This window comes from Cupressus sempervirens, chromosome 8, assembly GCF_028749045.1.
Source record: "Cupressus sempervirens isolate cs-2001-9-10 chromosome 8, ASM2874904v1, whole genome shotgun sequence".
NCBI classification, from domain to species: domain Eukaryota; kingdom Viridiplantae; phylum Streptophyta; class Pinopsida; order Cupressales; family Cupressaceae; genus Cupressus; species Cupressus sempervirens.
Window position 1 is genome coordinate 48,161,436 of NC_143125.1, and position 27,588 is coordinate 48,189,023.

The 27,588-nt window shown below is 34.9% G+C and overlaps 1 protein-coding gene across 2 annotated transcripts in view; it reads left to right on the plus strand.

The window, feature by feature from the left end:
• The window catches only part of SOS1 (sodium proton exchanger, putative (NHX7) (SOS1)), a 299,664-nt gene that overhangs the window by 192,584 nt on the left and 79,492 nt on the right, over positions 1 to 27,588 (plus strand). For both annotated transcript variants that reach the window (XM_089796759.1, XM_089796760.1), the window contains exons 14-17: positions 8,169 to 8,219; positions 8,397 to 8,504; positions 8,975 to 9,209; positions 10,342 to 10,647. In XM_089796759.1, the coding sequence (XP_089652885.1) occupies positions 8,169 to 8,219; positions 8,397 to 8,504; positions 8,975 to 9,209; positions 10,342 to 10,647 (700 nt within the window). The remainder of the gene's footprint in view (positions 1 to 8,168; positions 8,220 to 8,396; positions 8,505 to 8,974; positions 9,210 to 10,341; positions 10,648 to 27,588) is intronic.

The window sequence follows — 27,588 nt, forward strand, 5'->3', positions numbered from 1 at the left end:
GATACCGTGTGGTCTGCTTGCATTCAACTAATCTTGGTGTCTCTGTATTGTGCTATTGGTTGGTGTACATTGCCAAGTCGGAACACTACAACCATTTTAGTGCATTTGCAGATAACGATCTTAGAAGAACAATATGGTATCAGAGCAAGATTGCAAATGTTAGAAGATGATAATACCTAAAGATTTGACAATAATAATTGTGACCTATCGATTTATCAGAAAGATAGTAAAGTGTTGTTTGATTGTCGTTGAATAGGGGCCAATTGGGATGTCACGCTAGCAGGAAGATTGCAGGGACAACAATGATGGTTGTTTAGAGCCATGAAACCTATGCCGTTTTTAACAAGGTTGATCACTTTCCATATGGGTGTCGTCCTTGATGAAGATTGGAACACAACCTACATTATATCTGCGGAGGCACCTCTGTTTGACTAGTTTGGCATCGCTTTCACAAAAGATGTGCTCATAACTTGAGGGAAGTATTGATTTGGAATGTTGGATGGAAGGGTAAATTGCAATGGCAACATAATACAAGTGAGGATTGTTTGATGTAATTTGAGTGCCATCCTTAGGAGTCCCAAAAAACCATGGATCGACCTTGCCAGTCTTCATAGTGTACTCATTCAGCTATGGGATTATTAGATGGCAACTTTGATACATAGATTTCATGAGCATGATGTGCCTGTTCGTGGAATACATTTCACAAATTACAACCGTTATTTGTGTCTGGGAGTAATGATTGCAAGATAAATGTCTGAAACTACAACATGCGACATGGGCACCTTGGCTACATTTGCACGGTTGATTTCCACAATCAATATAAAGACCGGGGGGCACTATATGTTGACTGTTTATTACTAGGATGTAATCATATCAAAGAATATTTCTATCAAATTAAATTGAATGTTTTTTGCTGTTGACAAATAGAGTAGCCATTCAAATTGATGGGCCTACCAGCAATACGTACAATTTATAAAAGAACAACCATAATCAGAGATGGTCTTAGGGCCAACAATCACCAACAATATCGATTAAAATTGATGTCAATCTTTGTGCAAGTTAGATTATTGATCCCATATCTTCATGGTTAAAATGGAGGTTGCTTATAAGAGTATGTGATCAAATGCTTGGAAACCATAGTTCAGTATTTGGCAGCATAATTGTGGATTAAACTTTGCAAGTTTACCTCATTTGTGCAGCTAATTCTTAGCCTTTGAAGAGTTGTAACTATTCACAATGTATGATTTACATCTTAGTTTCAATTGAAGACCCCAAATTTGATGGAGGAATGGAGCACTACAAATAATTTGTGCATTTGAGTTTGCAGATCACCAATGGGTATATTGTAGATAAGGGATGCGACATGTAGGAAGTCATAGGGCAACATATAACTACCCTATCATTGAGATAACAACGTAAAATAAGTTGGAGATAAAGGAAGGGCGGGGCCCCATTTGGGAAAATTTCAAAGCTGAAGCATCCATAGCATAAGTGTAGAGGTCTTCAATGCGCAATGAGATGACGCATGTTTGGAAGCTTTGAAGCTCAATTGGTCAAAAGAACACGGAGGTGATTAGAATTTGGCTCCAATAAATGAATGTCACACAAGGTCCATGCTATTCAATGTGTTGGAAATGACAAATTATGTAGAGGGAGGTGTTATGAATTCGATGGCAATGGTCTGCATGATTGGTTATATTTATTGATATATCGCTAATTCCATGAGGCTCCATGGGGATGATGTTTATAAATCCTAGTTGCCAAGGAAACCCCATTATTAGTTGCTTGTCAAGTGCAAGTGTCTCCCACCCGTGTAGCATCTTTGTTGATCGACCGCCCCAAATGAATTTCTTGTTTATAAGGGAAGAAATCATATTTAGCCATAGAAAATAACTATGTACCATTTGAAACCAATAAGGGAAGGAGCATTGAACAAATCCAAAAGAAGGAAAATCATCACATGTTCATTAGAATAGATATTTATTTACAAAGAGGCATGATTTTTTCGAAAAGAGTTAGAAAATAATGGAAGACTCTCAACACGTAGCAGAGGTAAAGTGGACACCATTGGCAAGTATGATATATAGTATGTTGCTAATGTCTATATTATATGAAATAAAAGTTGTGATAAATTATATAGGTGATTGAATATATAAGAATATGAAGGTTATATGAAAATACATTACCATGTTTACATCTATATACATGTGAGAATGTATAATACAATGTTATTTAAATAACGTCTATTTGAGAAATGATTAATATTTGTTTTTGAGATCAATCTATAAGAATGTCACTCGGACATTAAAGAATAGAAAAATTATATTGTTTTGAGGCAAGAATCAATATTACATTATTATGATGAATATCTGATTATTGCTATCCATGAGTATTATAGTTGTCTCTCTTATTTTTATTCCATTATGTCCTATAAGAGCTATTTTGCCTTGATCTTTCTTCCGAGAATGTTCTTACAGGAAAAAGAGGGAGATTAAGAATGGTGGATGAGTTCATGAAAATGGAAGGACATGTTTGCTTCTACTATTAAGCTTAATGAATGTTTGGAGCTTCAATGGATGAAAAGAGAAAGTTTGGACTTAGGAAGAAGTTATCGAATTTGATGTGATGTAAAAGTGTTCAATGACATAAGAGTGCGAATTTTACATTGAGGTGGGGGGGGAATAATAGGCAATGTTTCATTCTCACTTGAACCATCCTTAAAAAAAGAGTTATTCCATGACCTTCATGTGCAGATAAGTATTCTTATCTTTTGCATTTATCTAATTTGTAGTCTCTCTCTTATTTGTAATTTTATACATTCTATAAGGGTTATCTGCCTTGATCTTTTCCTTTATGTTTGAGGATGTTCTTACAGGAAAAGAAAGTTGCTACTTTACACATGCTACCAAATATTGGGCAGACTCAACCTAATGATAGTAACTCCAAAGACCCTGATGATCAAGATGGATAAAATAAGGCTCTCATCTATGATGATTGAGATTCTTCTACATTAAGAGGGAGTATGATGATTAGGATTATGAGATTCTTCTACATTAAGAGGGAGTATGACACTTCTTCAAAGGCAATGCAAGAGCTTAGAAGATTTATATTTAGAGGGAGTCTAGAAATACATGTGGGTGACTAGAAGATGTTGGTGGGCCTACTCCTACGTATATTATGAGAGACTTTTTGAGGAAGTAACTAGAGGACATGATTTCCCAGGATTGATGTTCAGAGGGAGAAATTTTGAGGTGCAATCCTTTGTGGATGATATCTTCTCTATGAGAAGTTCTAAGAAAAACATGTTTTTCTAAGAAGTTTAGAGGGAGAAATTTTGAGATGCAATCCTTTGTGGATGATATGTTCTCTATGAGGAGAAGTTGTAATAGAAATTCTATATAATGCGCTCTCCTCTATGAGAGAAAAATATGAGGTGAAAACCCTTTGTACCACCCTATGACTAGGTTCATGGTGGTTACTATTTCACATATGATATGTAATGAAACGTGATAATTTTTCATTGACATATATAAACATAAGGTAACCATTATAAGATGACAATCTTATAAATGATAGACTCGTTATCATGGTTCTTTGGGCCAGATTTCACCAGACACCATGATAACGAACAAACAAAAGGTAATCTTTGTAAGATGATGATCTTGCAAATGATAGGTCTGTTATTATGATAATTTTTGTTCCGGGTATGCCAGAAGTCATTAATAACAAAAACATTATGATTACTCTAGATATTGTTTTGGACAATTAGAGATCATAATTTATATGTTATGATAGTGTTCAGAACATTGTGATTGTAGTTATCTGACAAGTCACTATTTCAGTGTGTTAAAGTCAGATAATATGTTGTGTACAGATATCCTTGATATTGATATCTCATAAAATGTTTTTGTCACTTCTCCCTTGCTAAGAGGGAGTGTTGAAGTATAGCATTAGTCGAAGTGATATACTCGTTACATTGAGTATTTGTACTCATGATTTATATGAACATAGTTTTATGTCTTATATTATTGATAAGAATAATATATATTATATATGTAATATAATAATATAATAATATATTAAAGAGATTAAATTTCCACAATCCATAGCAATTAAACTAATATATTTCTGGATTTGATTGTGTAAAGATTTTTACACAATCAAATCCAGAAATATATCAGTTTAATAATAATATATTACATATATGGTTAATATATTAATATTACATATATGCTTCAAGGTGAGTTATACATATAGTTAACTAAAGATGATTTACTATAGGGACATGTCTCTTGAAGAGACATGTCTCCTCTCATATTTACATGAGATCCAAATTTGCATTTGGAAATCATCAATTACAATGGCCATCTTAGTACATTTGCAAATAACAATCTTAGAAAAACAACATCAGCTGCATTGAATGCTTCTAGGGGAAAGTGGAAGGTTGAGAATGAGCAGTGTATGCTTACAAGTTTATGAATTGCTCAAGAGTTGGTCACAAGGAAGGTGAGCCAAGAACAAGTTTAGTGAGAGTAGAAGCCGCTTGGGAAGGCTTGAGGAGTGTGGACCTTTGGGAAAGGTTTCAGGATAGAACAAACCCTAGTGTGGCCCTAAAAGATTCAAAGTAACTTAGACTCAGGGTGTTACTCTCAGTTTTTGAGCCACTTGTTTGTTAATCATCTATTTAGGTCGGGTTGTCATCATCTACTGGGTTATGCATAGTTCATTGATACATTTCTATCTTATCATATCGGTTGGTTATGACAATAGGGTTTGGGATCTAGGTGTTGATCATATGTATTTATGGCTTGTTGAGGACCTTGTAATTCTTCTTAGTTTGAGGTTGGATTCAGTGATATTAATGATGATCAGAGTTGTTCAGTGTACAGGTGCGGAGTTTTTCAGAGAGTTATATGGGATCCAGGGATCCGGTTGAGAGATAGATTACAGAGTGACATCTTGCTTCGCAGTGTGGCCGGAATTGTTTTCAATTTGGACTACAGGGCTACCTGCAGACATGTATGGGATCTTGGTATTGATTGCTTGAGGACAAGCAATTGTAAGGAGGGGAGATTTGTAATGTCCCCTTTTGGTAAATTAAAAATATTGAAGTCTTATTTTATATAATGCTAAAATTGACTTCGAAATGTAGACTCAAACTATTAAAATGCCAATTTAATGTTATAAAGAGGGAAAATGGTCAAGGGGGAATAAGATGAAATGCCAGAGGGAAGTTGAAGGGTCGCAAGGGATTAGGACGAAAGCCAGAGGGGAGTCAAAGAGTCTTAGTTGTGCATTAAAAGGGGAAAGAGGCTCATTGCTGGGCATGCTTGTTTATGATTCATTTACAGTTTTCTCTCTTGTGAGAGTTATTCAGAAAACTTTAGGTTTCAGCTAGCTTGAGGACGTAGCCCCTCATGTTGATAGACAGTGGATGCAAACTCATTGTCCGAGGAGACATTAGTTCAGGTGTTTCACATGCGCTTACAGGTGTTCTAGTATTCCAATCTGACTGTTAATCTGTATTTAAGATTGGATTCGTTAGTGCTGGTTATTGTATTGTTATTGTATAATGCAACAACGTATTTTAAGAAGTTAAAGAATTCTCTGGGTTTACTATTATTGGTTTCTACACATTGTTATATGCTTGAATTCCTGAACATTATTTTGAAAGGACGGGTTTATATCTATTGGAAGATTTGTTGTTTATCTATTATTGTTCATAGTACATTTGCCTATGGTTTAAGTTCTGAATATTGGGTTGGAGGAAATAACTTGATAATACGACTATTGGGGATGTTCCCTAGTATTTATATTATTGGCTTTTACTATGCAACTTCACATATGTGTGTTCTGAATGTTATCTGGGAAAGAAAACAACAAATATCTAGTTAGGGATATTTCAAATTAATATTTGTAGCTAAGATGTTCATCGTCTAATTTTAAAATAGTAAAAGTGGGCCTTCAAAGATTCAAGTAAAAAATCAACATATAATATAATGGTTAGTGGTCAAATTAATTTAATAAATGTCTATAAAATAATTTTATAGATAATAATAAAATAAATTACATTATAATATTAAAACCAAAAAATTAATATGTATATAAACTATAAAGACTATTTTGTGGTTAGGTGTAGGGGCAAAGAAGTGCCAAAAATGTGGGTTCTAACAGGCATGGGAGGAATACACCTTTGAGCTTAGGAAACCCATGATCAAATAAAATGTGGATTTCCTCCAAAAGCTATAGGTATTGAAGTTGAATGGAGGTGACTTGGATCAATGAATATAAAAGGACTCGACAATGAGGATGAGGAGGAATTTGGGGTGGAGATTACATAAGACATGTCGATCGTGGTGGATGTTGGCTAACTCGGGCCAAGCCAAGAAGATGTTGGGCGCCCATCAGACTCATCATGAGGGGACAAAGGGAAGGTGTTGGCTATTGACCAACCTTTTTAGTACTGCTGCTATTGCTTGTTGGTGTGCCACTGTAAGGTGTTCTATAAATCTAAATAGATATTTATATTTTGAATATGATGCCTATAATATAAGACATACATAGATAGTTATAGTTGTCTTTATACTTATATCTAGAATGCACATATTGGTCCCCTATTGCAAATGGGAAAAAAATGATTCCAAGGTAGTTTTGTTTTGGGGTGTCTAGAGGTAATGGGATTTTTGGTATGGCATGTAGGGATCCTGGAGCAAGACTTAGATCTCCTATATGCAACTTTGTAAAAGTATGCTTTTATTAATTAAATACGTCTACAAACCTATTGTGTCATATATATATATATATATATATATATATATATATATATATATATATATATATATATATATATATATATATATATATATATATATATATAAGGTGAATGTAATGTCCCCATTTTTCGTGAGCATCGATTTTCAGTGGTTTACCCTATGATTGGGTTCTAGTAGGCTAATAATGATGTATAAAGCGCCCTATTTTGAAGATATCTTGTATCTCAATTGTCAGTTGGCAATGATTTCATCTTCAGATCCTTACAATATTTTGAAGTAATGTTTTTAAAGGGTGTTCTGGATCCATTTTAATATACTTACTGTTTGTAGTAAGTTGGTGGTTGATAGAGAGAGACCCTTACTGTTTTTAGTAAGGCAGTTGGGTGCATAGTGAACATAATCGTTGACTTCCAAGTTCAGATGGAATTGAGAAATAATGACTGTTTGGAACTATGTTATTTTAGTTATTAATAAAGTGATAATTAATAATTATTTATGAAGTTAAAATAGTAAAGTACTTTATAAAGTCAATGTGCACAAAGTGATATTGTTTTAAATGATATTAAAGTGCATTTATAATTCATGAATACGAGCACCCAAGTTTGAAGACTTATTGTGAAGTTTTATTAGAAACCTAAAAGTGGATTTAAATGCTATTAAGGACATTCAATATTAGGATAGAGATTTCAAGAAGTTTAGACATTCAATGAGGTTTTCTGCTTAGTAAATTCCTAGGTATCCCTTTTGTTTGTACTCATTTTAATTACAAATTTGAATTTTTGCATTATTTTACAAGTTTTATAGGAAAAATCTCTGCGAGTTTGTTAAAAACCTGTTGGGGAGTTTTTTGGCAAGCAATTCGCCTAACATATGGGAAACTGATTTCTTTATGCACACAGATATTGTATTATATGTTACGTCTATTTTTCTGCAAATGTGGATACTTCATATAATACAATATTTATGTGCAGAGAGAAATCAATTGGCCCATGGAGAGCTTGAAAATGATTTTTTGTCTTTCACACATTTAAGATTGTTTAGAGTTTTTTGTTTTCAGAACAGCATTGTAGAGGGTAATATTGGCATCAACAAGCATTAATGAGAAAATTGTTATATTATAAAGATTAGAAAGGATAACTTCTCTTACATTGTAAAGAATTTGAAGAGTAGATATATGCGTTCTCATTATCTGATTGCACTGATTTATTGACTTAATCAAACTCTTCAGCTCAAATAGTTTGATCAATACAATGACCTTTTCTGGAAAAATATTCAGCTCATTTACTGCTTTCATCTGAATGACTTAAAGATTCAGATGTTTGGAAGCTTAGGCTGTTATTAACACAGAGAAAGGGGCTTTGATATTTTGGTTTTTGTGCCTATATTGTGATACAGCGTTCCAGTGGAAAAGACATTGCCGAACTCTCAGAGGCAACGGGAAATTTGGTATGTTTTCTGTAGTAACAAATTGGAAAGAAGCATCATCATCTCTGTATTTTATATCCTTGTGTCTCATCAGTTTTTTAGCTGTTTGTAGCATTTACACATTACATTGATTTCAATTCAGAAAATTTATACCTACTTGTCAGTGATTCTTCTATTTCTTTTATAATTTATTTACAGTTTGTTTACTTCACCGGTGGAATAGTTTTTCTGACTCTGCTTATCAATGGATCAACAACACAATATCTATTACAATTTCTACGCATGAATAAAACTTTGGAAACCAAGGTATGATTTCATCCTCTTAGTCATCATGAAATTGGATTTTTGTTTCTTGCTCTCTGCTATTCATGATCCATATTTGGTTTCCTATAGAGTTCCCATGTCTAGTTATAATTTTGTAGCTAAGTCTCAAGTTTTGAGTGTTGAAGTCCAGTTAAATGAGTTTTTTAGTCTACTATTGGATCAAACCAGATCTTCCTGTCAGTGATGATTTTCATCGCTCGATATTCCTCTTTCAATTCTTATGGGGATTTCTAGGCATCTGATTTTGAAGATGGAATTTGTGGCATTTCATTATAAGGTTTTATTAAACACAACAATAATAATAAATAATATATTCTGTCAAATCTCTACTTACAAGAATCTTATTATTACATTCTTCAGTTATTGAATATATAATTTATCTACTGATTGTTTTATGGCAAAAAATTACTTCCTTTTAATGGATTCTTACTTTCTGTTGTTTTCGTCTATAGCAACGTATTATAGATTACACAAGGTATGAAATGAACAATAAAGCTCTAGAGGCATTTGGAGATCTTGGCGAGGATGAGGAATTGGGGCCAGTTGATTGGCCTTCAGTAGTCAAACACATAACTTGTTTAAATGCATTGGGAGAAGGAGAACAACCTCATCCACATGATATATCTTCAAATGAAAATGAGATTTATAAGAGGCACATGATAGATACTCGAGTGCGACTTTTGAATGGTGAATATACTATTCTCTTTGTTCTACTCATTAAGTGTATATGTTTTAGGTTTGTTGTACATGTTTACAAAAGAGAACAAATAAATAAATTTAAGATTCTGAAAGAGTCACAAAAAGGTCTAAGAGATTACTATTTACATCATGTGCTGTGGCATTGTGTGTCAATGGCTGTCTAGGGCTCTTATGAACAAAATGTAAAATCTGAAAAGTAATAAAGATTTTAGAGGGCATATAGGTACAATGAGTAGGGTAGCTAAAACATTTAAAATGCACCAATCTAAATGCTGTCAGCTGCCCTCTTCTCACAACATATTGCCATAAAGTCCTTGCAATATCTAGTAGTATGCGCCTTTGGTTCCATTCAAGCTATTCATAGCCAAGAAGATGCATAACTTGTATCAGCAAAAGTTTATTTTCTTCCCAAAATAGACATAATCTATTGATGCTACGGGGACTAGACAGGTATCAAACTAATTACAGTGTGCTTTGTAATAATCAATTTCCATTTATTAATGAACTAATGATTGAAAATTTTATTGGTGCTGATTAGGTCATTTGGATGTTTAAATATGGTAAAGTAGCAAAAATCCCTCATGAATAACCTAAAATGCAATTTCGATGACTCAATTAATTCGTACAAGCAGGAACTTGCATATATAAATATTTATCTTTGTATGTGCAGTTTAAGTTGTACATTTTCAGTGCAATTTCTATCAAATTGTTGTACTTGAACAAAAATACTTAGAATGTCATTTCCTTTCAGTCTGCTGCCAGTCAAACGATACTCTAGAAAAATGCAGTTACTGCAAGCATATTAGTCAGTAGCATTAGTTACTAACAACATCGAGGACACATCAGGATTTGGAACCATTACAGTCTGTACTTGTCAAAGGATCATCACTTTTGTAATAAGAGCTCAAAGTTAATATTATTTCCATTTAACTGTCACAGTTCATTATTAATGAATAGCGTATGCTCTATTTGTAGAAATCAATCTGTGAAGAAAGAGCATATCTGTGAAAACCAAGGACTATAATTTTGATTTTCTTAGCAAGTGCATGGATTTGCACAAACTAGCCATTTGACAAAACAGACCCAGCTGATGGTATTCTTCTTTGTCTTGGAATTTTAGGTGTGCAAGCTGCTTACTGGGGAATGCTTGATGAAGGAAGGATAACAAACACTGCTGCCATTCTTCTTATGCAGTCAGTTGAAGAAGCCATTGACATGATATCAACTCATGAGAAATTATTTGACTGGAAAGCATTGAAAACTTACGTCCAGTTCCCAAGCTATTTCAAATACCTGCAAATAAGGTTTCTTCCACAGAAACTAGTGACATTTTTTACAGTTCAAAAGTTGGAACTTGCTTGCTACATTGCTGCTGCATTTCTTCGTGCCCATAGAATTGCTAGAAGACGGTTGCGTGAGTTTATTGGTGAGAAATGTTCCTTTTTAGACGTAATTCTTGCTTGGTTTGTTTTATACTGGATGGAAATATTAAGTGAATTCCTTATTTGTCTTTACATTAGTCTGATTCCTAGAATGATTTTAAACAGGAGACATGAAAAAATGGTAAGTGTCTATCTTTTCTTTCAGAATGCATGTTAGTTAATGAATGGAACTATAGATTGAAATAATTATACTCTATATCACTACTTTCTTTTGTTGTCTAAAATTTTGTAAGCCAGTAAGACTACAACTTACCAAATTGCAATTTTAGGCAACATACAATGAGATAAATCTCTCCTCTCAGCAATAGGGGAGGTTCCCTTCTTACCGTAGGTGGATTCAATAGAAATTTAACCAAGATCACAAAGGATGGTACTCTTAATCAATTCTTCTTTTTTTAGTAATGATTTGCACACCACAACCTTCAAACTTAACAAAAAGTGCCTACTACTATGATAATACTTGCGGCTGGGTAGCTAAGAACAATTACTAAGGCAGAGGTTTATGATTATATATGGTAGATCAAGAACAAAAACCCAAAGTCTCTTGTGTTGATGTTTGATAGCTTCAGTTGGATAAACCTATATATATTTATATATGAGATACAATTTATATTTATGTGTTCTTTATATTGAGATATAAGGTCATACATACATATATATGTATGTATGTATATGAGATTAAATTTGGTATTATTATTAATTATCTGATTAATGAATAGACATGTCTATTCATGACCTTTTCTCTATATATAAGTCTAAGAGGATGTTGCATTTACAATACATATACCCTTAATAGGCAGTGCTTATTACATTGCAGAAGATCCAAAAAACCAACATGGTATTAGAGCCTAATTGCAAATGCAAAAAAAACAAAATTACTTCCAATCTTGTGATCTCATACATGGTGAGTGAATATTAAATTTGGATGCAAATTCAATCTACATTATTTTTTAGAATATTATTCTTCTCATTTGGCATAAATGAGATTCAACATGGTATCAACCTATGAAATGTTTTCACACAAAACTTTTAGAATAGCTTATCCGTAAATCTCATCGCATGGTCTATGATGGCTTCAATTTTGTGATGTTGATATCTGCAGGTTGGATTCACAACAAAGCTCAATAAATCAAGATATCACTTGTTGACTCCATAGTGAGATTGAGGCGGTTTGAGAGTAAGTCATATCCATGCTTGCATTGGGACCATGGCATCAAACATATAAAGAAAGTTGATGATGGATAGGGACATTCTTGGCCAGGTACGCATGTAGAATATTGCTTTTTCTAGAAGCCCTAGTTGTGTTCTATACACTGATGGAGATCACTATGCAGTCCAACATATATGAGCTCTCTGAGTGTTTGAGAAGGCATCGAATATCGATTGTTGTGTAGCTCGATTGATATTGGAGAGTTGATGGACAAAAGAATCTCACATAGAAGTGTAAGTGGGCTCCATGAGAGACTCTGTTTCATCCCATGTAGTAGTAGGAAGGGTAAGCAACATTTGTCAATAGGGACATGAATCGTAAGGTTGAGGATGAAAGGGCAGATTTCTCGAGGGAAAATGCTTTCCAAAGAGCAGAAAGTCTATCAAATATGTCGCTCAACAAATTCTTATCAAGCTATGTCTGACACAAAACTTCTAGTGTAGTTGTAGTTAGTGGTAAAGCATGTGACCCACTATCGTGAGACGTGAACCAAATCGAGGGATGTGATTGGAAAGATTGTGATAGCGAAATAATGATAGAGGATAATAATTATTTGCATAGACTGAATACGCAACCCCATGCAAGAGTATGTTGGTGTATATTGAATGTGGGCAAAGACCTTAGGGAGGTATAGGCATTAGGGACACACCTAATGAAGCTAATAATAAAAAGCATGATTTTTGAAAAGTCATCACCATAATATGAAAAGCAAGAATGAAGATATAAAAATATAATGAATTGAAAGGAAGTGAGAAAATGAGAATATGTGAAATAGAGTCCTGATAAGGAGGAACTCAGTATGTGAAATAGAGTCCTGATAAGGAGGAACTCATCTCAAATCCTAAGGGGATTCATCATTCTGGAGTCATTCTTTGTTTACCTAAGATAAGTAATTATTATTATTGAGTTTTACATTTGTCTACTCATTATTTGTGTTTCTATATATGAGTTATTTGCCTTGATCTTCTTTGAGAATGTTACTACAGGAAGAGGGATATTGGGAATAAGAGGGAGCCTGACATTTCATTAGAAGCGACCTTGGAAGAAAGGGAGCAGATAGAGGATGTGATTTAGTGAACCTTTTGTGATCTCGACCTTATTGGTTTAGAGGGAATAAACCATGTTGAGATGGATTCTCCGATGATCAATAAATTGTTGCAGTCAAGAGGATTGTGATTCATGAATAGACCTTGTGACTACGATTTTAATGGGCCTACCCCTGTGTACATCATTAGGAAGTGACAACTTCCAAATGATGTCACTTGTATTTGCAAGAGTTACTATAAGGTGACGATCTTACAATAATTTGTATTATGAGATTAAACAAATTGAGTATATGGTAAATCTCTTGCATATCAACATTCTAGAAGGCCATTACTCAAAGGGTACTTGGTGAATATCATTGATATTCTAGGAGGCCAATAGTTTGATGTCAGATGTGATATCAAAACCTTTTGAGTACTTAGTGAATATCATTGATATTCTGGGAGGCCAATACTCTTGATGTCAGATGTGATATCAAAACCTTTTGAGTACTTGGTGAATATCATTGATATTCTAGAAGGCCAATACTTTTGATATTAGATTTGACATAAAAACCTTTTGAGTACTTGGTGAATATCATTGATATTCCGGGAGACCAACACTTTTGATATCAAACCTTATCTGGGTACTTGGTGAATATCATAGGTTGATATTCTAGAAGACCAATACTCATGATATTGAATGCGATATCAAATGATGAAAATCTTCTGAGATATGAAATGAGATATCCTTAAAATTGTTTATTTGTATTATTACGTTGAAGTAATATTTATGGTTATGTGTTTATCCTTCTAAGCTAAGAGGGAGTATTGATGTTTGATAGATTCAATCAGATAAACCTATATATATTTATATATGACATACAATTTATATTTATAGAGTTCTTTACTGACATATAAGGTCATTATTATATATATATGAGATTAAATTTATGATTATTAATTATCTTATTAATGAATAGACATGTCCCATGAGATAAACCTATATATATTTATATATGACATCCAATTTATATTTATAGAGTTCTTTATACTGACATATAAGGTCATTATTATATATATGAGATTAAATTTATGATTATTAATTATCTTATTAATGAATAGACATGTCCCATGAAGGGACATGTCTCTTCATTTCCTATTCTCTCTATATAAATCTAAGAGGATGTTGCATTTGGAATACACATACCATTAATAGGCAGTGCCTGTTACATTTGCAATAGATCCCAAAAACCAACATCTTGCAATTGACCTAATTCAAGAAATGTTTAGGACAAATAGTATGTAATGTTCCCATTATAAAATAAATATTAATCAAACCATTGTTAATGGGCTGGTTGATTTAGTATACCTCGGACCCATTTTTTTATTATTATTTTCGTAGGTAGGTGTGTTCGTCGGCTACCTTTGTAAATTCACAGAAAGTTTCTCTAAAGGGTATTTAAGTACTACTTGTAAGTAGTAGTTGGTATGCCATTTAGTTTATTTCTTTGTACTGTGAGTTCCTGTTGGACTTTTGGATCGTTTGCTATTTCAGAAGTGAAAGATCTTCCCTACTTAGCTTTCTAGTTTCGGTGGGCCTCAACCCTCACCCTATTTTGTTGAAGCTTCCTGGCTCAGATCTGGCAAATTAGAGCATCATTATTTTTTACAAGTAACATTATTTTCCGGAATCTATTTGTGTCTGCATTACATTTATATTTATCATTTTTATTTGTCTGAATATATATTGGCAAGATTGCATTCAGATTATTTCTAGCATAGATAGTGGTTAAGCATTTCCACCCCTTGGTTGTCAAACAGTCATTGTATGACCTCCAAACCATTTCTGTATGACCACCTCACCGTCATTGTACAACTTCAATACATGATCTTACGACCACCACACAATCGTTGTACGGCTCAAACACACTACCATACGGCCAACCCATACTGACCGCACGTCCTTGAAGCCGTTGTTGTATGGCCTGCACAACAAACACCAAGCAACTACCGTACAGCCAAAATTCCTTCCAATAGGTGGCTTGTACATCACTCTAGCCCAACCGTACGACCTATTTAGGCTACTTTGTATGACTACTGTGATCTAGTGCATGCTTTGTCTAGAGTTTGATTCTGGTATTCACCAGGCTCTCACATAGGCAAACCAGTTCCGAAAGGTTAAATGGACAACGAAACATTACATAGTAAGGCTAAAAGTGGCTTATTAATTGTTATGAAATTAACAAAACAGTAAAAGTTGAAGCTCGAAGTCTTCCACTCTTAGAGATTACAGCCACTAATTAATAACAATTTCTTTCATTAAAACACAAAGTCTTTAAGAAATGTAAATTGAACGCTCAACGGATTCACACAAGTGAAACTAAAATGAGTTCAAGATGATTAGTCAATGCAACATAAGAAAACATTAACTAATCCCAAGATTTGCAACAATGACTTTGGAAAATCGTGCTTCTTTTATCCAATTCTGAAAATTCGTACTATGAAACACAAAGGCTTTAAAATACAAGATCTCTAAGTGTAGCCTTCTTGCTTAAAACCAAAGATGAAACTAAACAATGATTCTCCTTTATATAGGAAAAAAGGAGAGAAAAAGGTGGACAGAAAAGGGGAATCCCTCAACCACCTTGACTTATTCAACATCTAACTAACAATGACTTATTCAATGATGTAATGTCAAATGCACTTGCAACCTGATTGCATGAAGCGACTGTTGGCAATTTGGCTAAGAGATGAGTATGAAAATACATTAAGGTTGTCATTTATGGCAACATAATATCCCTATGAAGTCAGCATATCATGGAGATAGAGTTTTGCCTTGAAGACATGAAAATTGTCTAAGTATCAAAAAGTTTAATTGTCAGCACAAACACCATTTTGGTTTGCGAAGATCACAGATAGAGTATTGGCATGTGCACACTTGAGGGGAGCAAGAATAGGGTATGACGATCCTACATGCAAGAGCACGAGTCATTATGAGCAATATGAATGAAGATATTAAAGGTTTAACAGTTGCAAGTATGCACAAACAAAGCAGGGTAGAGTTAAGGAAAATGATATTTTAAGTTAAGGGATTGTCTTGTATTTTGGGACAGACAATTACTTAACCAAATAGGGACGATATCCTAGATGATGAGCAAAGTATAGTTTTGCATTTTGGGATATGTGTGAAGATATGAAGGCCTATAGGACAAAATAACTTGGCATAAAGGACAGAGTTTTGGATGCAAAGTTGTGCAATGCTTCTATGATGTCTTTGGACATTGTTATGTACTTATTTTATTATGCAAACTTGATGCTAGAGCAAAGAAATATCAGATTATGCAAAGATATGAACAGTGAGCCTCAAAAGACAAATCAGATATAGAAGATATCAACATTGTCAAAAGGTTGATGTATCTATTCCTTTTGTGTACAAAATATCATTGTAAATTGCATGTTTGGGTAGTGGGATTATCTTACATACATTTGGTAATTGTAATAACAACTCCTAATAGGGTTGAGGCTTTTAATGTAATAACCCCAACTAGTTATAACTTTCTCAAACACAAGTTTCTTTAATTCAGTTGTTTGACATTTCGTCAAACACTTTGCAAGCAAGCTCTTATACTACTGTAAAATCCTGTGCAATTCTGATTTTTATTTCTTGATTGCTAACTTGAGAATTTCGTCAAACACTTTGCACACAAGGGATATATATATTACAGATCTAAAGTTTGATTACTTTCTAAATGCCAAACTTTAATTGCTATGCTTGCAAAACTCAAAACAACCAATAACAAACGTTTTTTGTATTTTTTTTGAAACATAGAGCATTGACTATAAATGAGAAAATATGCATCTACATCAATAAGACATTAGAGCAACAATTTTGATCTAAAACTCTGATATAAATCAGATTATAAATGATCTCTAAATTCTTCACGTGCCCTAAAATGTTCAAATCTAACCTCCATGCATTACAAATGAAATAGATAGGAACCTGGAAAACTGCTCAAGGGAATTTGATTTTTTTATGTAGCAATTTCCTAGAGCAGCAATGACACTGTAGTGACGACACTGTAGCAGCGTTACTATAGCAGCGATATTGTAACAGAATTACTGTAGCAACAATATTGTAGCAGAGTTCTTGTAGCAATATCCAACTTATTCCTTACTTCACAAGTCTGGCCCTAGGCCACAAATTTGGCACAATGAAAACACTAATTTCTCTTCTCCAATAGCCACAACCCTTCGAAAGATATTTCACCACCTCAATTATGCAAATCAATGTGAGTGTTTGTTCTCAATGATAAATGTAACAATTGCAGAAACCCTTGGCTCCACAAGCTATCCGAAAGAGTATATGCCAACACATTCAATGCTCAACAATGAGGCTGCCTTCCCTATTTATTCTTTTCCTCCAATAGATGGACCTCCTTGTAGAAGAAATAAAATAATATTTAATTCTTCCTAGAAGATTCATTTAATTTATTTATTTAACTTTAGTCACTTTTAATTAAATCAATTAATTATAAAGTCACTTTTTAATTTTAAATTTATTTACTGACTTTATAAGAAATTCATTTAATCAATTTCTCCTTATTTCCCCACTTAGCCTTCGGAGAATGTAAAGGCTAAGAACTCCACTAAGATGCTAAAAAGATGGGGACATTATATTCCGCCCTCCTTGAAAAATTGCTTGTCCTCAAGCAATGTCAACTCTGGATGCTGCAAATTTTCCTCACCTTCCTAAGTAGCATCCTCAACCAACAAGTCCTTCCATTTGATCAAATATTCCTTGATAACTAGTTTCCTCACCTATTTCTCCCTAACATCCAATATAGCCTCAAGTACCAAAATCAACTTACCCTCATCATCTAAGAATGGTAGAATTGTAAAAGGGACCACACGATGTCCTAACCTATAATAACTCCAACGAGTTATAATTTTGTCAAACACCAATTTCTTCTCTAATTCAGTTGTTTGACATTTTATCAAACACTTTGCAAGCAAACTCTTATATCACTGTAAAATCCTATGATTTTTATTTCCTAATTGCTAACTTGAGAATTTCGTCAAATACTTTGCACACGTGGGATACATATATATTGTAGATATAAAGTTTGATTACTTTCTAAGTGCCAAACTTTAATTGGTACGCTTGCAAAACTCAAAACAACCAACAACAAATGTTTTTGTATTTTTTTTGAAACATAGAGCATTGACTATAAATGAGAAAATATGCATCTACATCAGTAAGATATTAGGGCAACAATTTTGATGTAAAACTTTGATATAAATAAGAGTACAAATGATTTCTAAATTCTTCACATGCCCTAAAATATTCAAATCTAAGCTCTATGCATTACAAATGAAATAGATAGGAAACTGGAAAATTGCTCAAGGAAATCTGATTGTTTTTTGTAGCAAGTTCCTGTAGCAGCAATGACATTGTAGCGAATTATTGAAGCGACGACACTGTAGCAAGTTATTGTAGTGACGACACTATAACAGCATCACTGTAGCAGTGTTACCATAACAGTGTTACTATAGCAGCGATACTGTAGCAGCAATATTGTAGCAGAGTTCCTGTAGCAATATCCAACTTATTCCTTACTCCACAAATCTGGCCCTAGGCCACAAATTTGGCACAAAGAAAACACTGATTTGTCTTCTCCAAAAGCCACAGCCCTTCGGAACATATTTTACCACCTCAGTTATGCAAATCAATGGGAGTGTCTGTTCCCAATGATCAATGTAACAATTGCAGAAACCGTTGGCTCCACAAGCTATCCGGAAGAGTAGATGACAACACATTCGATGCTCAACAATGAGGCTACCTTCCCTATTTATTCTTTTCCTCCAATAGATGGACCTCCTTGTAGAAGAAATAAAATAATATTTAATTCCTCCTTCTAGAAGATTCTTTTAATTTATTTATTTAACTTTAGTCACTTTTAATTAAATCAATTAAATATAAAGTCATAATTTTAAATTTATTTAATGACTTTATAAGAAATTAATTTAATCAATTTCTCCTTATTTCCCCACTTAGCCTTCGGAGAATGTAAAGGCTAAGAATTCTACTGAGATGCTAAAAAGATGGGGACATTACATTTAACAAGGCCTAGTCCTCTAACAAGGACTGAGACACTATACGGATGTGATAAACTCCTAACAGGGTCAATATCTTTCACAAGATACTTTTGATTAGTGGATCATTTTGTGGGTACCATCCCCATCGGGGTTTTCCCTTGGCTAGGTTTTCCTAGTTAACAAATAGTGGTTTTATGAGTTGCATTGCGTTATTACTAAGTTTACTTTTTTGTATATTCACATGTGCATGTTATAAGGTTGTTAATGATATCCATAGTTGGCAAAAATTTGTGGAATACTGATTCAACCCCCCCACCCCACCCCTCAATATTTACTATTTCTAACAACAACTATACAGGTACATGTGTTCTTGTATTTACAAAGTATTTTGCTTCTACATGCAATCTGCCACAAAATCTAAACCTATTCTTTTGAAGCATGGAAAACACGTGTCTGAGACACTTGAGAGATGTCTTCATAGAGTGTCACTGAGTCTCCCAAACTTTTGCAGAGACTTTCATACAACTGCAGCATCTAGTTTACCAGTATGTTGTGCGATAATGGTTACTTTTTGAAGTATGATTTTGCTTACTAAAATGACATTGTTACATTCTGTGAGCTTACTTTGAAAAGCACTCAATGAAGCCTTCCAGCTTGCTAGTGCATCTATCATGCTGAAATTGAAGTTATCTTCCTCAAGTCGTAGATGGATAGCTCTTGTGAACTCTATTCGAATGTCTTCCTTATTAACCAATTCACCATTTTCAGTAGTAATCTTGCATGAAAGTTCTTGAAAACATTTGTTGATCATGTGCTCTTGATTATTGCCCCATTCCATTGTCGTTTTGATCTCAACCACAAGTTCTTGCATAACCTATTCCTTGTTAATCATCAGATGTAAGTAACTATAATCATCTCTACATTTGTAAGATGCTCTGTAGCCTCTAACTCTGGAACTGACTACAAGCACGTATAAACTTTCCAGATTGTACCGCAACCCTCTAGTAATGATCACAAATTGTCTCTAAGTCTCACAACTTCTGAAAGAAGGCACCAAACAGAAAACATGTGCCTCATAGGTGTCAAACGCTGTCTCAAATAATCAGATGCAACCTCTAAAATGACTTCCACTGCTCTATAAATGAATGGAGGCTCTCTAAACCCCAAATGCAAACCTCTACAAAGGCCGTAATCTGCACAAAATACAGTTCTCTATACGCTTAATCCTCTTCACAAATTGGTCACCAATGTTAACACAATTTTACTCTCTGGATGAGATTAACGTTGGCACAATGCACTAGCAGATATCAACCAGTTCAAAGTGCAAAATGCTTAGAAGAATTTCCAATTCTTCCAGCCTTCAAACACTGAAACTCTTGGCTCCAATATTGTTCACAAATTCATAAAATAACAAATGCACAATGATGAAAAAGAACTCGTGTGAGTCTTTATTAGCTTTTGTGGGAGAAATCACACACTTTTGTAGCCGATTTGGGAAAAACAGGTATACTCTTTTTCCCTTTTAATAATTCATTTTCTCCAATACCTCAATTAATTGAATAAACGACCCTTCCTATGACGACTCAACCCTCAACTTTATGAAATTATAAAGTCAAACAATAACTTTATAATAAGCCATTTAATATTTTAATAATATTTTGGTCACTAAAATAATAATAACTACCAAAATACTTATCCTTTAAATATGATGTCTGAAACATGAGGCACACTTATTTTCCCACGTGACCAAATGCACTTTCCAAAAATAGAAAGGGTCCCTCTCAGTCATCACCAAACTTAACATAAATAGTAATTACATTAAACTAAGCCCAAATGAAGTTCCATATAAGCGAAACAAAGACCAAACTGGAATATATTGAATTGCGGAGAACACAAGACCATCCGATAACCAAGCCTTTGCTTCAAAAGTCCCTCTATTCACAATAATTAGGCTATGAGGGACAAATAATAGGCTAACAACTCATCCTCTGTAATTGGCTAAAATGGGGACATTACAACAGAAGAGATAACCTCATGCTCACATAGGACATCGAGGTAAACGTTCGTTATGCTTCTCCAGACCTCGAGATATCCACTTGACATACTGAGTTGATGATTGAATGATAAGAAAAACTAGTTCAATGTGGTTGTTGCCTTTCTTCTATGCTTCAGCACTCGATACACATCTCAAATCATTTGTAAACCTTGTGATTCAATGCGGCTGGTCCATTCACTCATGGCCTTGTCTTACTTTCCACCCATACAACATAGTCAAAAGAAACTAGATCAACTATTAGAGAAGAGTTCCCCATTATTTCTATGGTATCCAAAAGTTGTGCATTCTCCTCTTTTAGTCCGTTCTTCTTCTCCCACAGCTTATTGGTCTCTTTTGTGAGCATGCTGACCACATCCTATGCTTCTTGATGATAACTCAGACATGGTTGTTTCGCAAGTTCAATTCTGGTGAGCTTGCAGTCCATGGATTATATCTCCTCTGTAGGCTAGAGACTCGACAACCTCTGCATACGTGACTTCATCATTCCCAACCACAACCCTTGAAATCGTTTTTTCTTTCTTTCTCTTTAAGGCCTTGGGTCTACAATTTGTCTTAATTCAAACTCAAAGTCTTCAGATGGGATCTCTTCCTTCTCTTTTGTGTTTTTGCACTTAGCCATGGAGGTAACCTAATAAAGAGAAGGAAGATGAACCTGTTGTAGATCTAGTGACCAATGTGGTTACTGAGTCGACTTGTGCAACTGTGGTCACGATGGGAGGAGTCTTTGTCTAAATGGCCATTGGTGTAGGACTTCTAGGAGTAACCTCAAGTTCTCAACCATGAACTTTTCAAATTGTATTGAGATAGTATCCAACAACGCCATGGATGGAGTTGACATAAAGGGAATAGACATGGAGTATGTATCAAACACACTCTCGAAGTTGTCTTACTAATCCTTGAATGTAATTGCAAGAGAAATTGAGGAGATGGGCAAAGCTAGTGTTATTACAACTAAATCTTTGGAGGTGTATATTTTGTAGAGAATGCATCTTTAGCTATGTCAATGGTGAACTAGGAGACTCATCACAAGCGTAGAGTCTAGAAGTGTTATTGCAATAGATGCGTCCATAGGAGGAGGTACTGTAGGGATAGATTACTTAGGCTCCTTAAGCATCTCATTATTGCTAAAATCCATTTGAATCTTCTGAGGCTCCGTAGTATTTACCTAAAGGACCCTTCTTGTAACCGTGCCTCCCGTGATAGTGAGTTTCAGAATGGATGGAACTGAAGGTTTTGATGTTGAGGTTGATGTTGATGTACCATACTTACCCTTACCATTAGTTTATGACCTTAAACCAATTGGACAAGCATGATCAAAATCTTTACACAAATTGATCTTAATACACTTAAAGTTGTAAGAGCCCCACCAACAAATATTAGGAATGTTGAACAATTTTTGTTATTTTGTTATTTTTTATTTTTGCAATATTTTGTTTTTTGAATTATATGATTTTTGGGGTTTTTTTCCAAAGATAGGGAATTTTGAAACCAATACTAAATGACAAGTAATTCACTTCAAGGTTCAAACAACAATGCTCATACTCAAATTAAATGTCAATTTAATGTTGCAAATTGCATTGCTTATTTGCTCAACAAAAATAACATTTAAATTGAAGGAACCTAGTATCTGTAGATATGTTTGAATTGCAGCAGTTACAAAAGAGACACCACCCTCATAGCTAAAAATACTCATGCCAGCTGTGGACTCAAGGATTAGATTGTGAACACAGGTCTGATAAGCTATGTTCTCTCGAGTTTCTGGGACTGGGATGAAAGTGGACATCAGGACCAGTTTCTGAGGCAACAATTTTTTTTGCCAATTTGGGGATGGGTAGCAGCAGAAAATGGGGATGACTATATAACAATAGCAAAAATAAAAATATATAGATAAATTTAAAATATTTATATGAAAACATGGATAAAGCATATACTTACACATAATAGAACCTTAAAATGTAAAAATCAACAAAATTCATAAGCCAAATTTGTGTTAGTTTGAGAGTCAAAGTCTAATTTGTTCTAGAAGTTGAAGGAAAAGTCCCCTAAGTGCCCCGAAGTCTCCAAGACGTTTCCAGGATGGGGACGGCTGAAAATATACGAGGGTCGTGTCCTTGGGTAACACTGTTGATAAGGGAGACACTGCCTCCTATTGTGAAATCCCAAGCTCCCAATTAACAACCGCACAACAAGGTGACACCAATATTGGTTTTCGAATGCACCAATATATCGCTCACAATGATGTCAATCTATAAAAGCCCAATAGGGGTTTTTAAACACTTAGAATGTAGTGCCAACACCAAGGAAAGACAACCCAGCTAGGGAATTAAATAATAGTATTTTCCAATGCCAGAATGCAGAGATACTAAGCATTTAAATGCAAGAATAAATGATGCCAATATATAGAGACCGATTGCATTCTTTAGCAGAAATATAAAACTCCAAACTCACAGTATAAATCACCCTCCAAGAAATTGTAATCACAATTGAGAAAGACACCCAAATTCAGATTGAAGAAATAATTCAATTCACTATACCTCAGCAATGAATTGAATGTTAAACTCAGACTCGAGATGCTAATCCAATTTTCTATATAACAATAACAAATTGATGCAGGAATAAAGAGGATTTAGTCCTCAATAATTCACACTTATGATGTAGGAGCATCCTGGGTTGGCATGTTGTCCTGCTCATTCAGTTGTTGTCGAGTTTTAGTCATTGCTAAGTTGCTGCAATTGCCGAGTGCCAATAATTTTGCAGTTTAAGCCAAGTTCAGGTTATCCCACGTCGTGTTAACACTCAGGTTAGTGTGTTATCCCATCTCGCTTTGCAGTGTTTGCCAAGTGACTCTTCATGTGCCAAGAGACTCTTCATGTGTCAAGTGACTCTTCATGTGCTGAGTTTTCTTGTTTATACCGAGTGTTAGCATTTTGGGCGTAATTTTTGCGTTTTTGGGCTAATTTGCAGGATTTATTTTGATTGCAACATTTATGATGAGATCTTGCCTTGGGACGTGTCCTAACCGTTGTTGGGTCGGCCTTCCTATTTTGTAATGTTCTAGAATGTTTTGTAAGCCATTTTGGCAAGTATAAATAGGGGTCTTATGTAGTCTTTTGGTCATTCAGTTTTAGGAGGAAGATAGATGCGAATTTTGAAGAGCTAGGGCTGCGGCTTCAAAACTAGAGGATTGCTTGGTGGACTTGAGGGTACTAGTGTGGATTCTTCTTGGTCTTCTTATCCAGTTGTGTATCTGGACTAGCTGGGATTGGGTTTGTAAGTAGGATCTTGTTGGATCTTGCAGAACTGATTGTTTTGTGATTGTTCTTTGTATTTGGCCTAACTCGGAAGGCCTTACAGCCGGGCATATTGCATGTAATTAGTTATATCTATGAATAAAGAGTTTCAATTTGGTATCAGATCTTGCATTATTGCTTCTTCTTGTTGTCTTTCCATTGTGTGGTTATTTGCTGGGGTCTAGGACATCTCCTTTGGGGATTCTCCTACCTTGCACTACATCAACTTCAAACCCTCATGAAAATATAAAAAAGAAATAGACAATGAAGTGAATAATTCTTCTCATGGAGTCATATTTATAATTCAATTGTGCAAACTAGCTTCTCCAATACACTTCTCACTTAAGAGGCTTCTCATTTACACTTTCAAATTATAACATGAAATATGATAGTCTCCTAATAATTAAATGCCTCATTAATAACTTATAATATGAACTCCATGAATATGCTCAATCCATTGCTTATGAAGACCAACCACCAGTGCCTCCACTGAACTGCTAAAAATAGAAACCACCTCAAAATAGACTTACTAAAAATAGAAAGTCTACCACAGAGGCCCTCAAAACACATTGCCAACTCAGGAGGGTCACAATGATGAACTGGCCGATCTTGGCTACGTGAACATGCTAAAATGATGACATTACAGTCCTCCCTCCCCAAGATTGCTTGTCCCCAAGCAACCACAGTCTGGGGTGTTGAAGTATATCATCAAGCTCCCAAGTGGCATCGTTATGTGGAAGTTTTTGCCACTAAGCCAAAAAATCTTTGATTATCCTTCACCGTGATTGCCTCACTCTGGAATCAAGAATTGCCTCAGGGATCAACTCAAGTCTTCCCTCATCTAAAGGGTGTAAGATAAGAGGTAGGACAACATGCCTGCCTAACACCTTCTTGAGTTGTGAAACATGGAACACATTATGCATCTTTATGTCCTCTGGCCGATCTAGGTCATATGCAACCTCATCCGTGTGTCTTATTACATGGAAAGGGCCATAATACTGGGGCTTGAGCTTCTTCGCTCCACTCTTCCTAATGGAAGACTGTTTGTACGACGACAACATCAAATAAAGCATATCGCCCATCTAAAAGTAATGAGCAGTCCTCCGCTGATCAAGATATTGCTTTTGTGGAATCTACACCCTCTGTATATTATCCCTCAGAGTCCTCATGATGTCCTAACCATTTTGCAGCAAATCCCTTGCATTGGGCACTTTATTATCGCTACAAAGTAAATCCATAAGACTAGGAGGATCGTATCCATACACAGCTCTAAAAGGTGACATCAATACAGTCATATGGTGAGTGGAATTATAACAGTACTCACATAAATGAATCCATTTCACCCACGCCCACTGCTATAAAGAAACATAGTTTTGCAAATAGCTCTACACTAGTTATTGATGATCTCAGTCTAGGGGTGCTAAATAGTACACAGAGTCAACTCTATCCCACATAATCTGAATAACCCCTGCCAAACATAACTCATAAATTGGCTATCATGGTTTCTCACTATAATTTGAGGTAAACCATGCAACCTGAACACATCCTGGAAGAACAACCATGCAAGTTGGACAATTAAGTATATAATGGTGATAGGAAAAAAGTGAGCATATTTGGTGAGATGATCCACTGCCACATAAATACAATCTATACCCTTGGCTTTCAGCAAGCCCACAATGAAATCCATAGATAAACTCTCTCACTTTTGTTCAAGAATGAGAAGTGGCTGCAACAACCCTAGAAGATAGGTATGCTCCTATTTGTTCTACTGAGAAACAAAGCACTCTTTAACGTACCATTGCACATCTGTCTTCAAACCCTTCCATGTGAATCTCTCTCGAATCTGTCTATAGGTTTTGAAAACCCTAGGATGTCCAGCCAATGATGAATCATGAAAGGCTCAAAGAACAATCTCCTCGACACTTGATCCTAGGACTAGATTGATCCTACCCTTGTAAATGATCAACTCATTTGCAAGGGTATAAGTGTTATCTTGTATGGTGTCGTCCACCATGCTAGCTGCTCTCTTATCTCTAGCATACTCAGTGATGATCAAGTGTCTCCAATCCTCTGCAATCTCAATAATCAAGCATAAGTAGGGTCTTTGAGAAAGGGCATCAACTACAATGTTCTGAGTACCCTTAATGTAGGATATGTCAAAATCATAAGACTGCACCTCACTAACCCACTTTTGTGGCCTCATTCAGGTCCCTCTAACCTTGGAAATGCTTTAGGTGGTTGTGATCTATCTTAATACAAAATTTGTTGCCAACCAAATACTGCTTGAAGTTGGCCAAAGCATGCATGATGGCTAACATCTCCTTGTTGTAGACAATGAATGACCTCTCAGGACCCCTGTGATAAACCATGAAATTTCCTTATTACAATTCATGCTTTTGTAATTATGAAAATGAAATAAAATAATCTCATTATATATATATAATAATAAATCAAATAATGATAAAAATAATTGAATAATCATTATAATACTAAATTAAGTAATAATAAATGAGAAATCGTTATAAATAAATAATTAAATATTAAAAGATTGGTCATTACAATTATAATCTAATATTAAAACAATACTAAATTGCCTTGGTACAATCGAATAAGTAAGACAGCTTAGTCGCCGCCTGGAAACGGCGCGCTGATTGGAAGATATGCCATTCATGCATATATTAATAAGGAATTCCTAACCTTTCGAAGGCAAGCATGAAAGGACAAAAACGAAATAGAAAGATCGCAAGTAGCTATTGAGAGAACCAAATGTTAATTTCTTCCCATTAATCTGAAACGAAGAAAGGTTGATGTGATTTAATATACCATGTCATCGGGCTCAGCAACATCATATTGATCAGGCACTACAACAATTAAATGATATAGAAGCATAAACAACAAACAGGGAAAGCATATGCAGTGGAAGAAGAGAGATGGGTTACACCTTACATAAGACAACAAATAGCCGGAAACCAAGAGCGCGACTTCATCTTCGTTGGCGTGGATATTGTGGGAGTCTATTTTGTTAAGCTCTGCAAGGAAATTGCTACCGGCACTCACATGGCCATCATACCAACCAAACATTTTAATTGAGCTGCGACTAGCACTACCATCAGAAAGATAAGGAAGATCAGCAGAGGAGGCGATAGCGTAAACACTGGAAGCCACTTTACATGCCAACAACATATTCTAAAAAGTGATCAGGCATTTGCACTAGGAGGCCATTATACCATAAAAGCACACAATTGCCA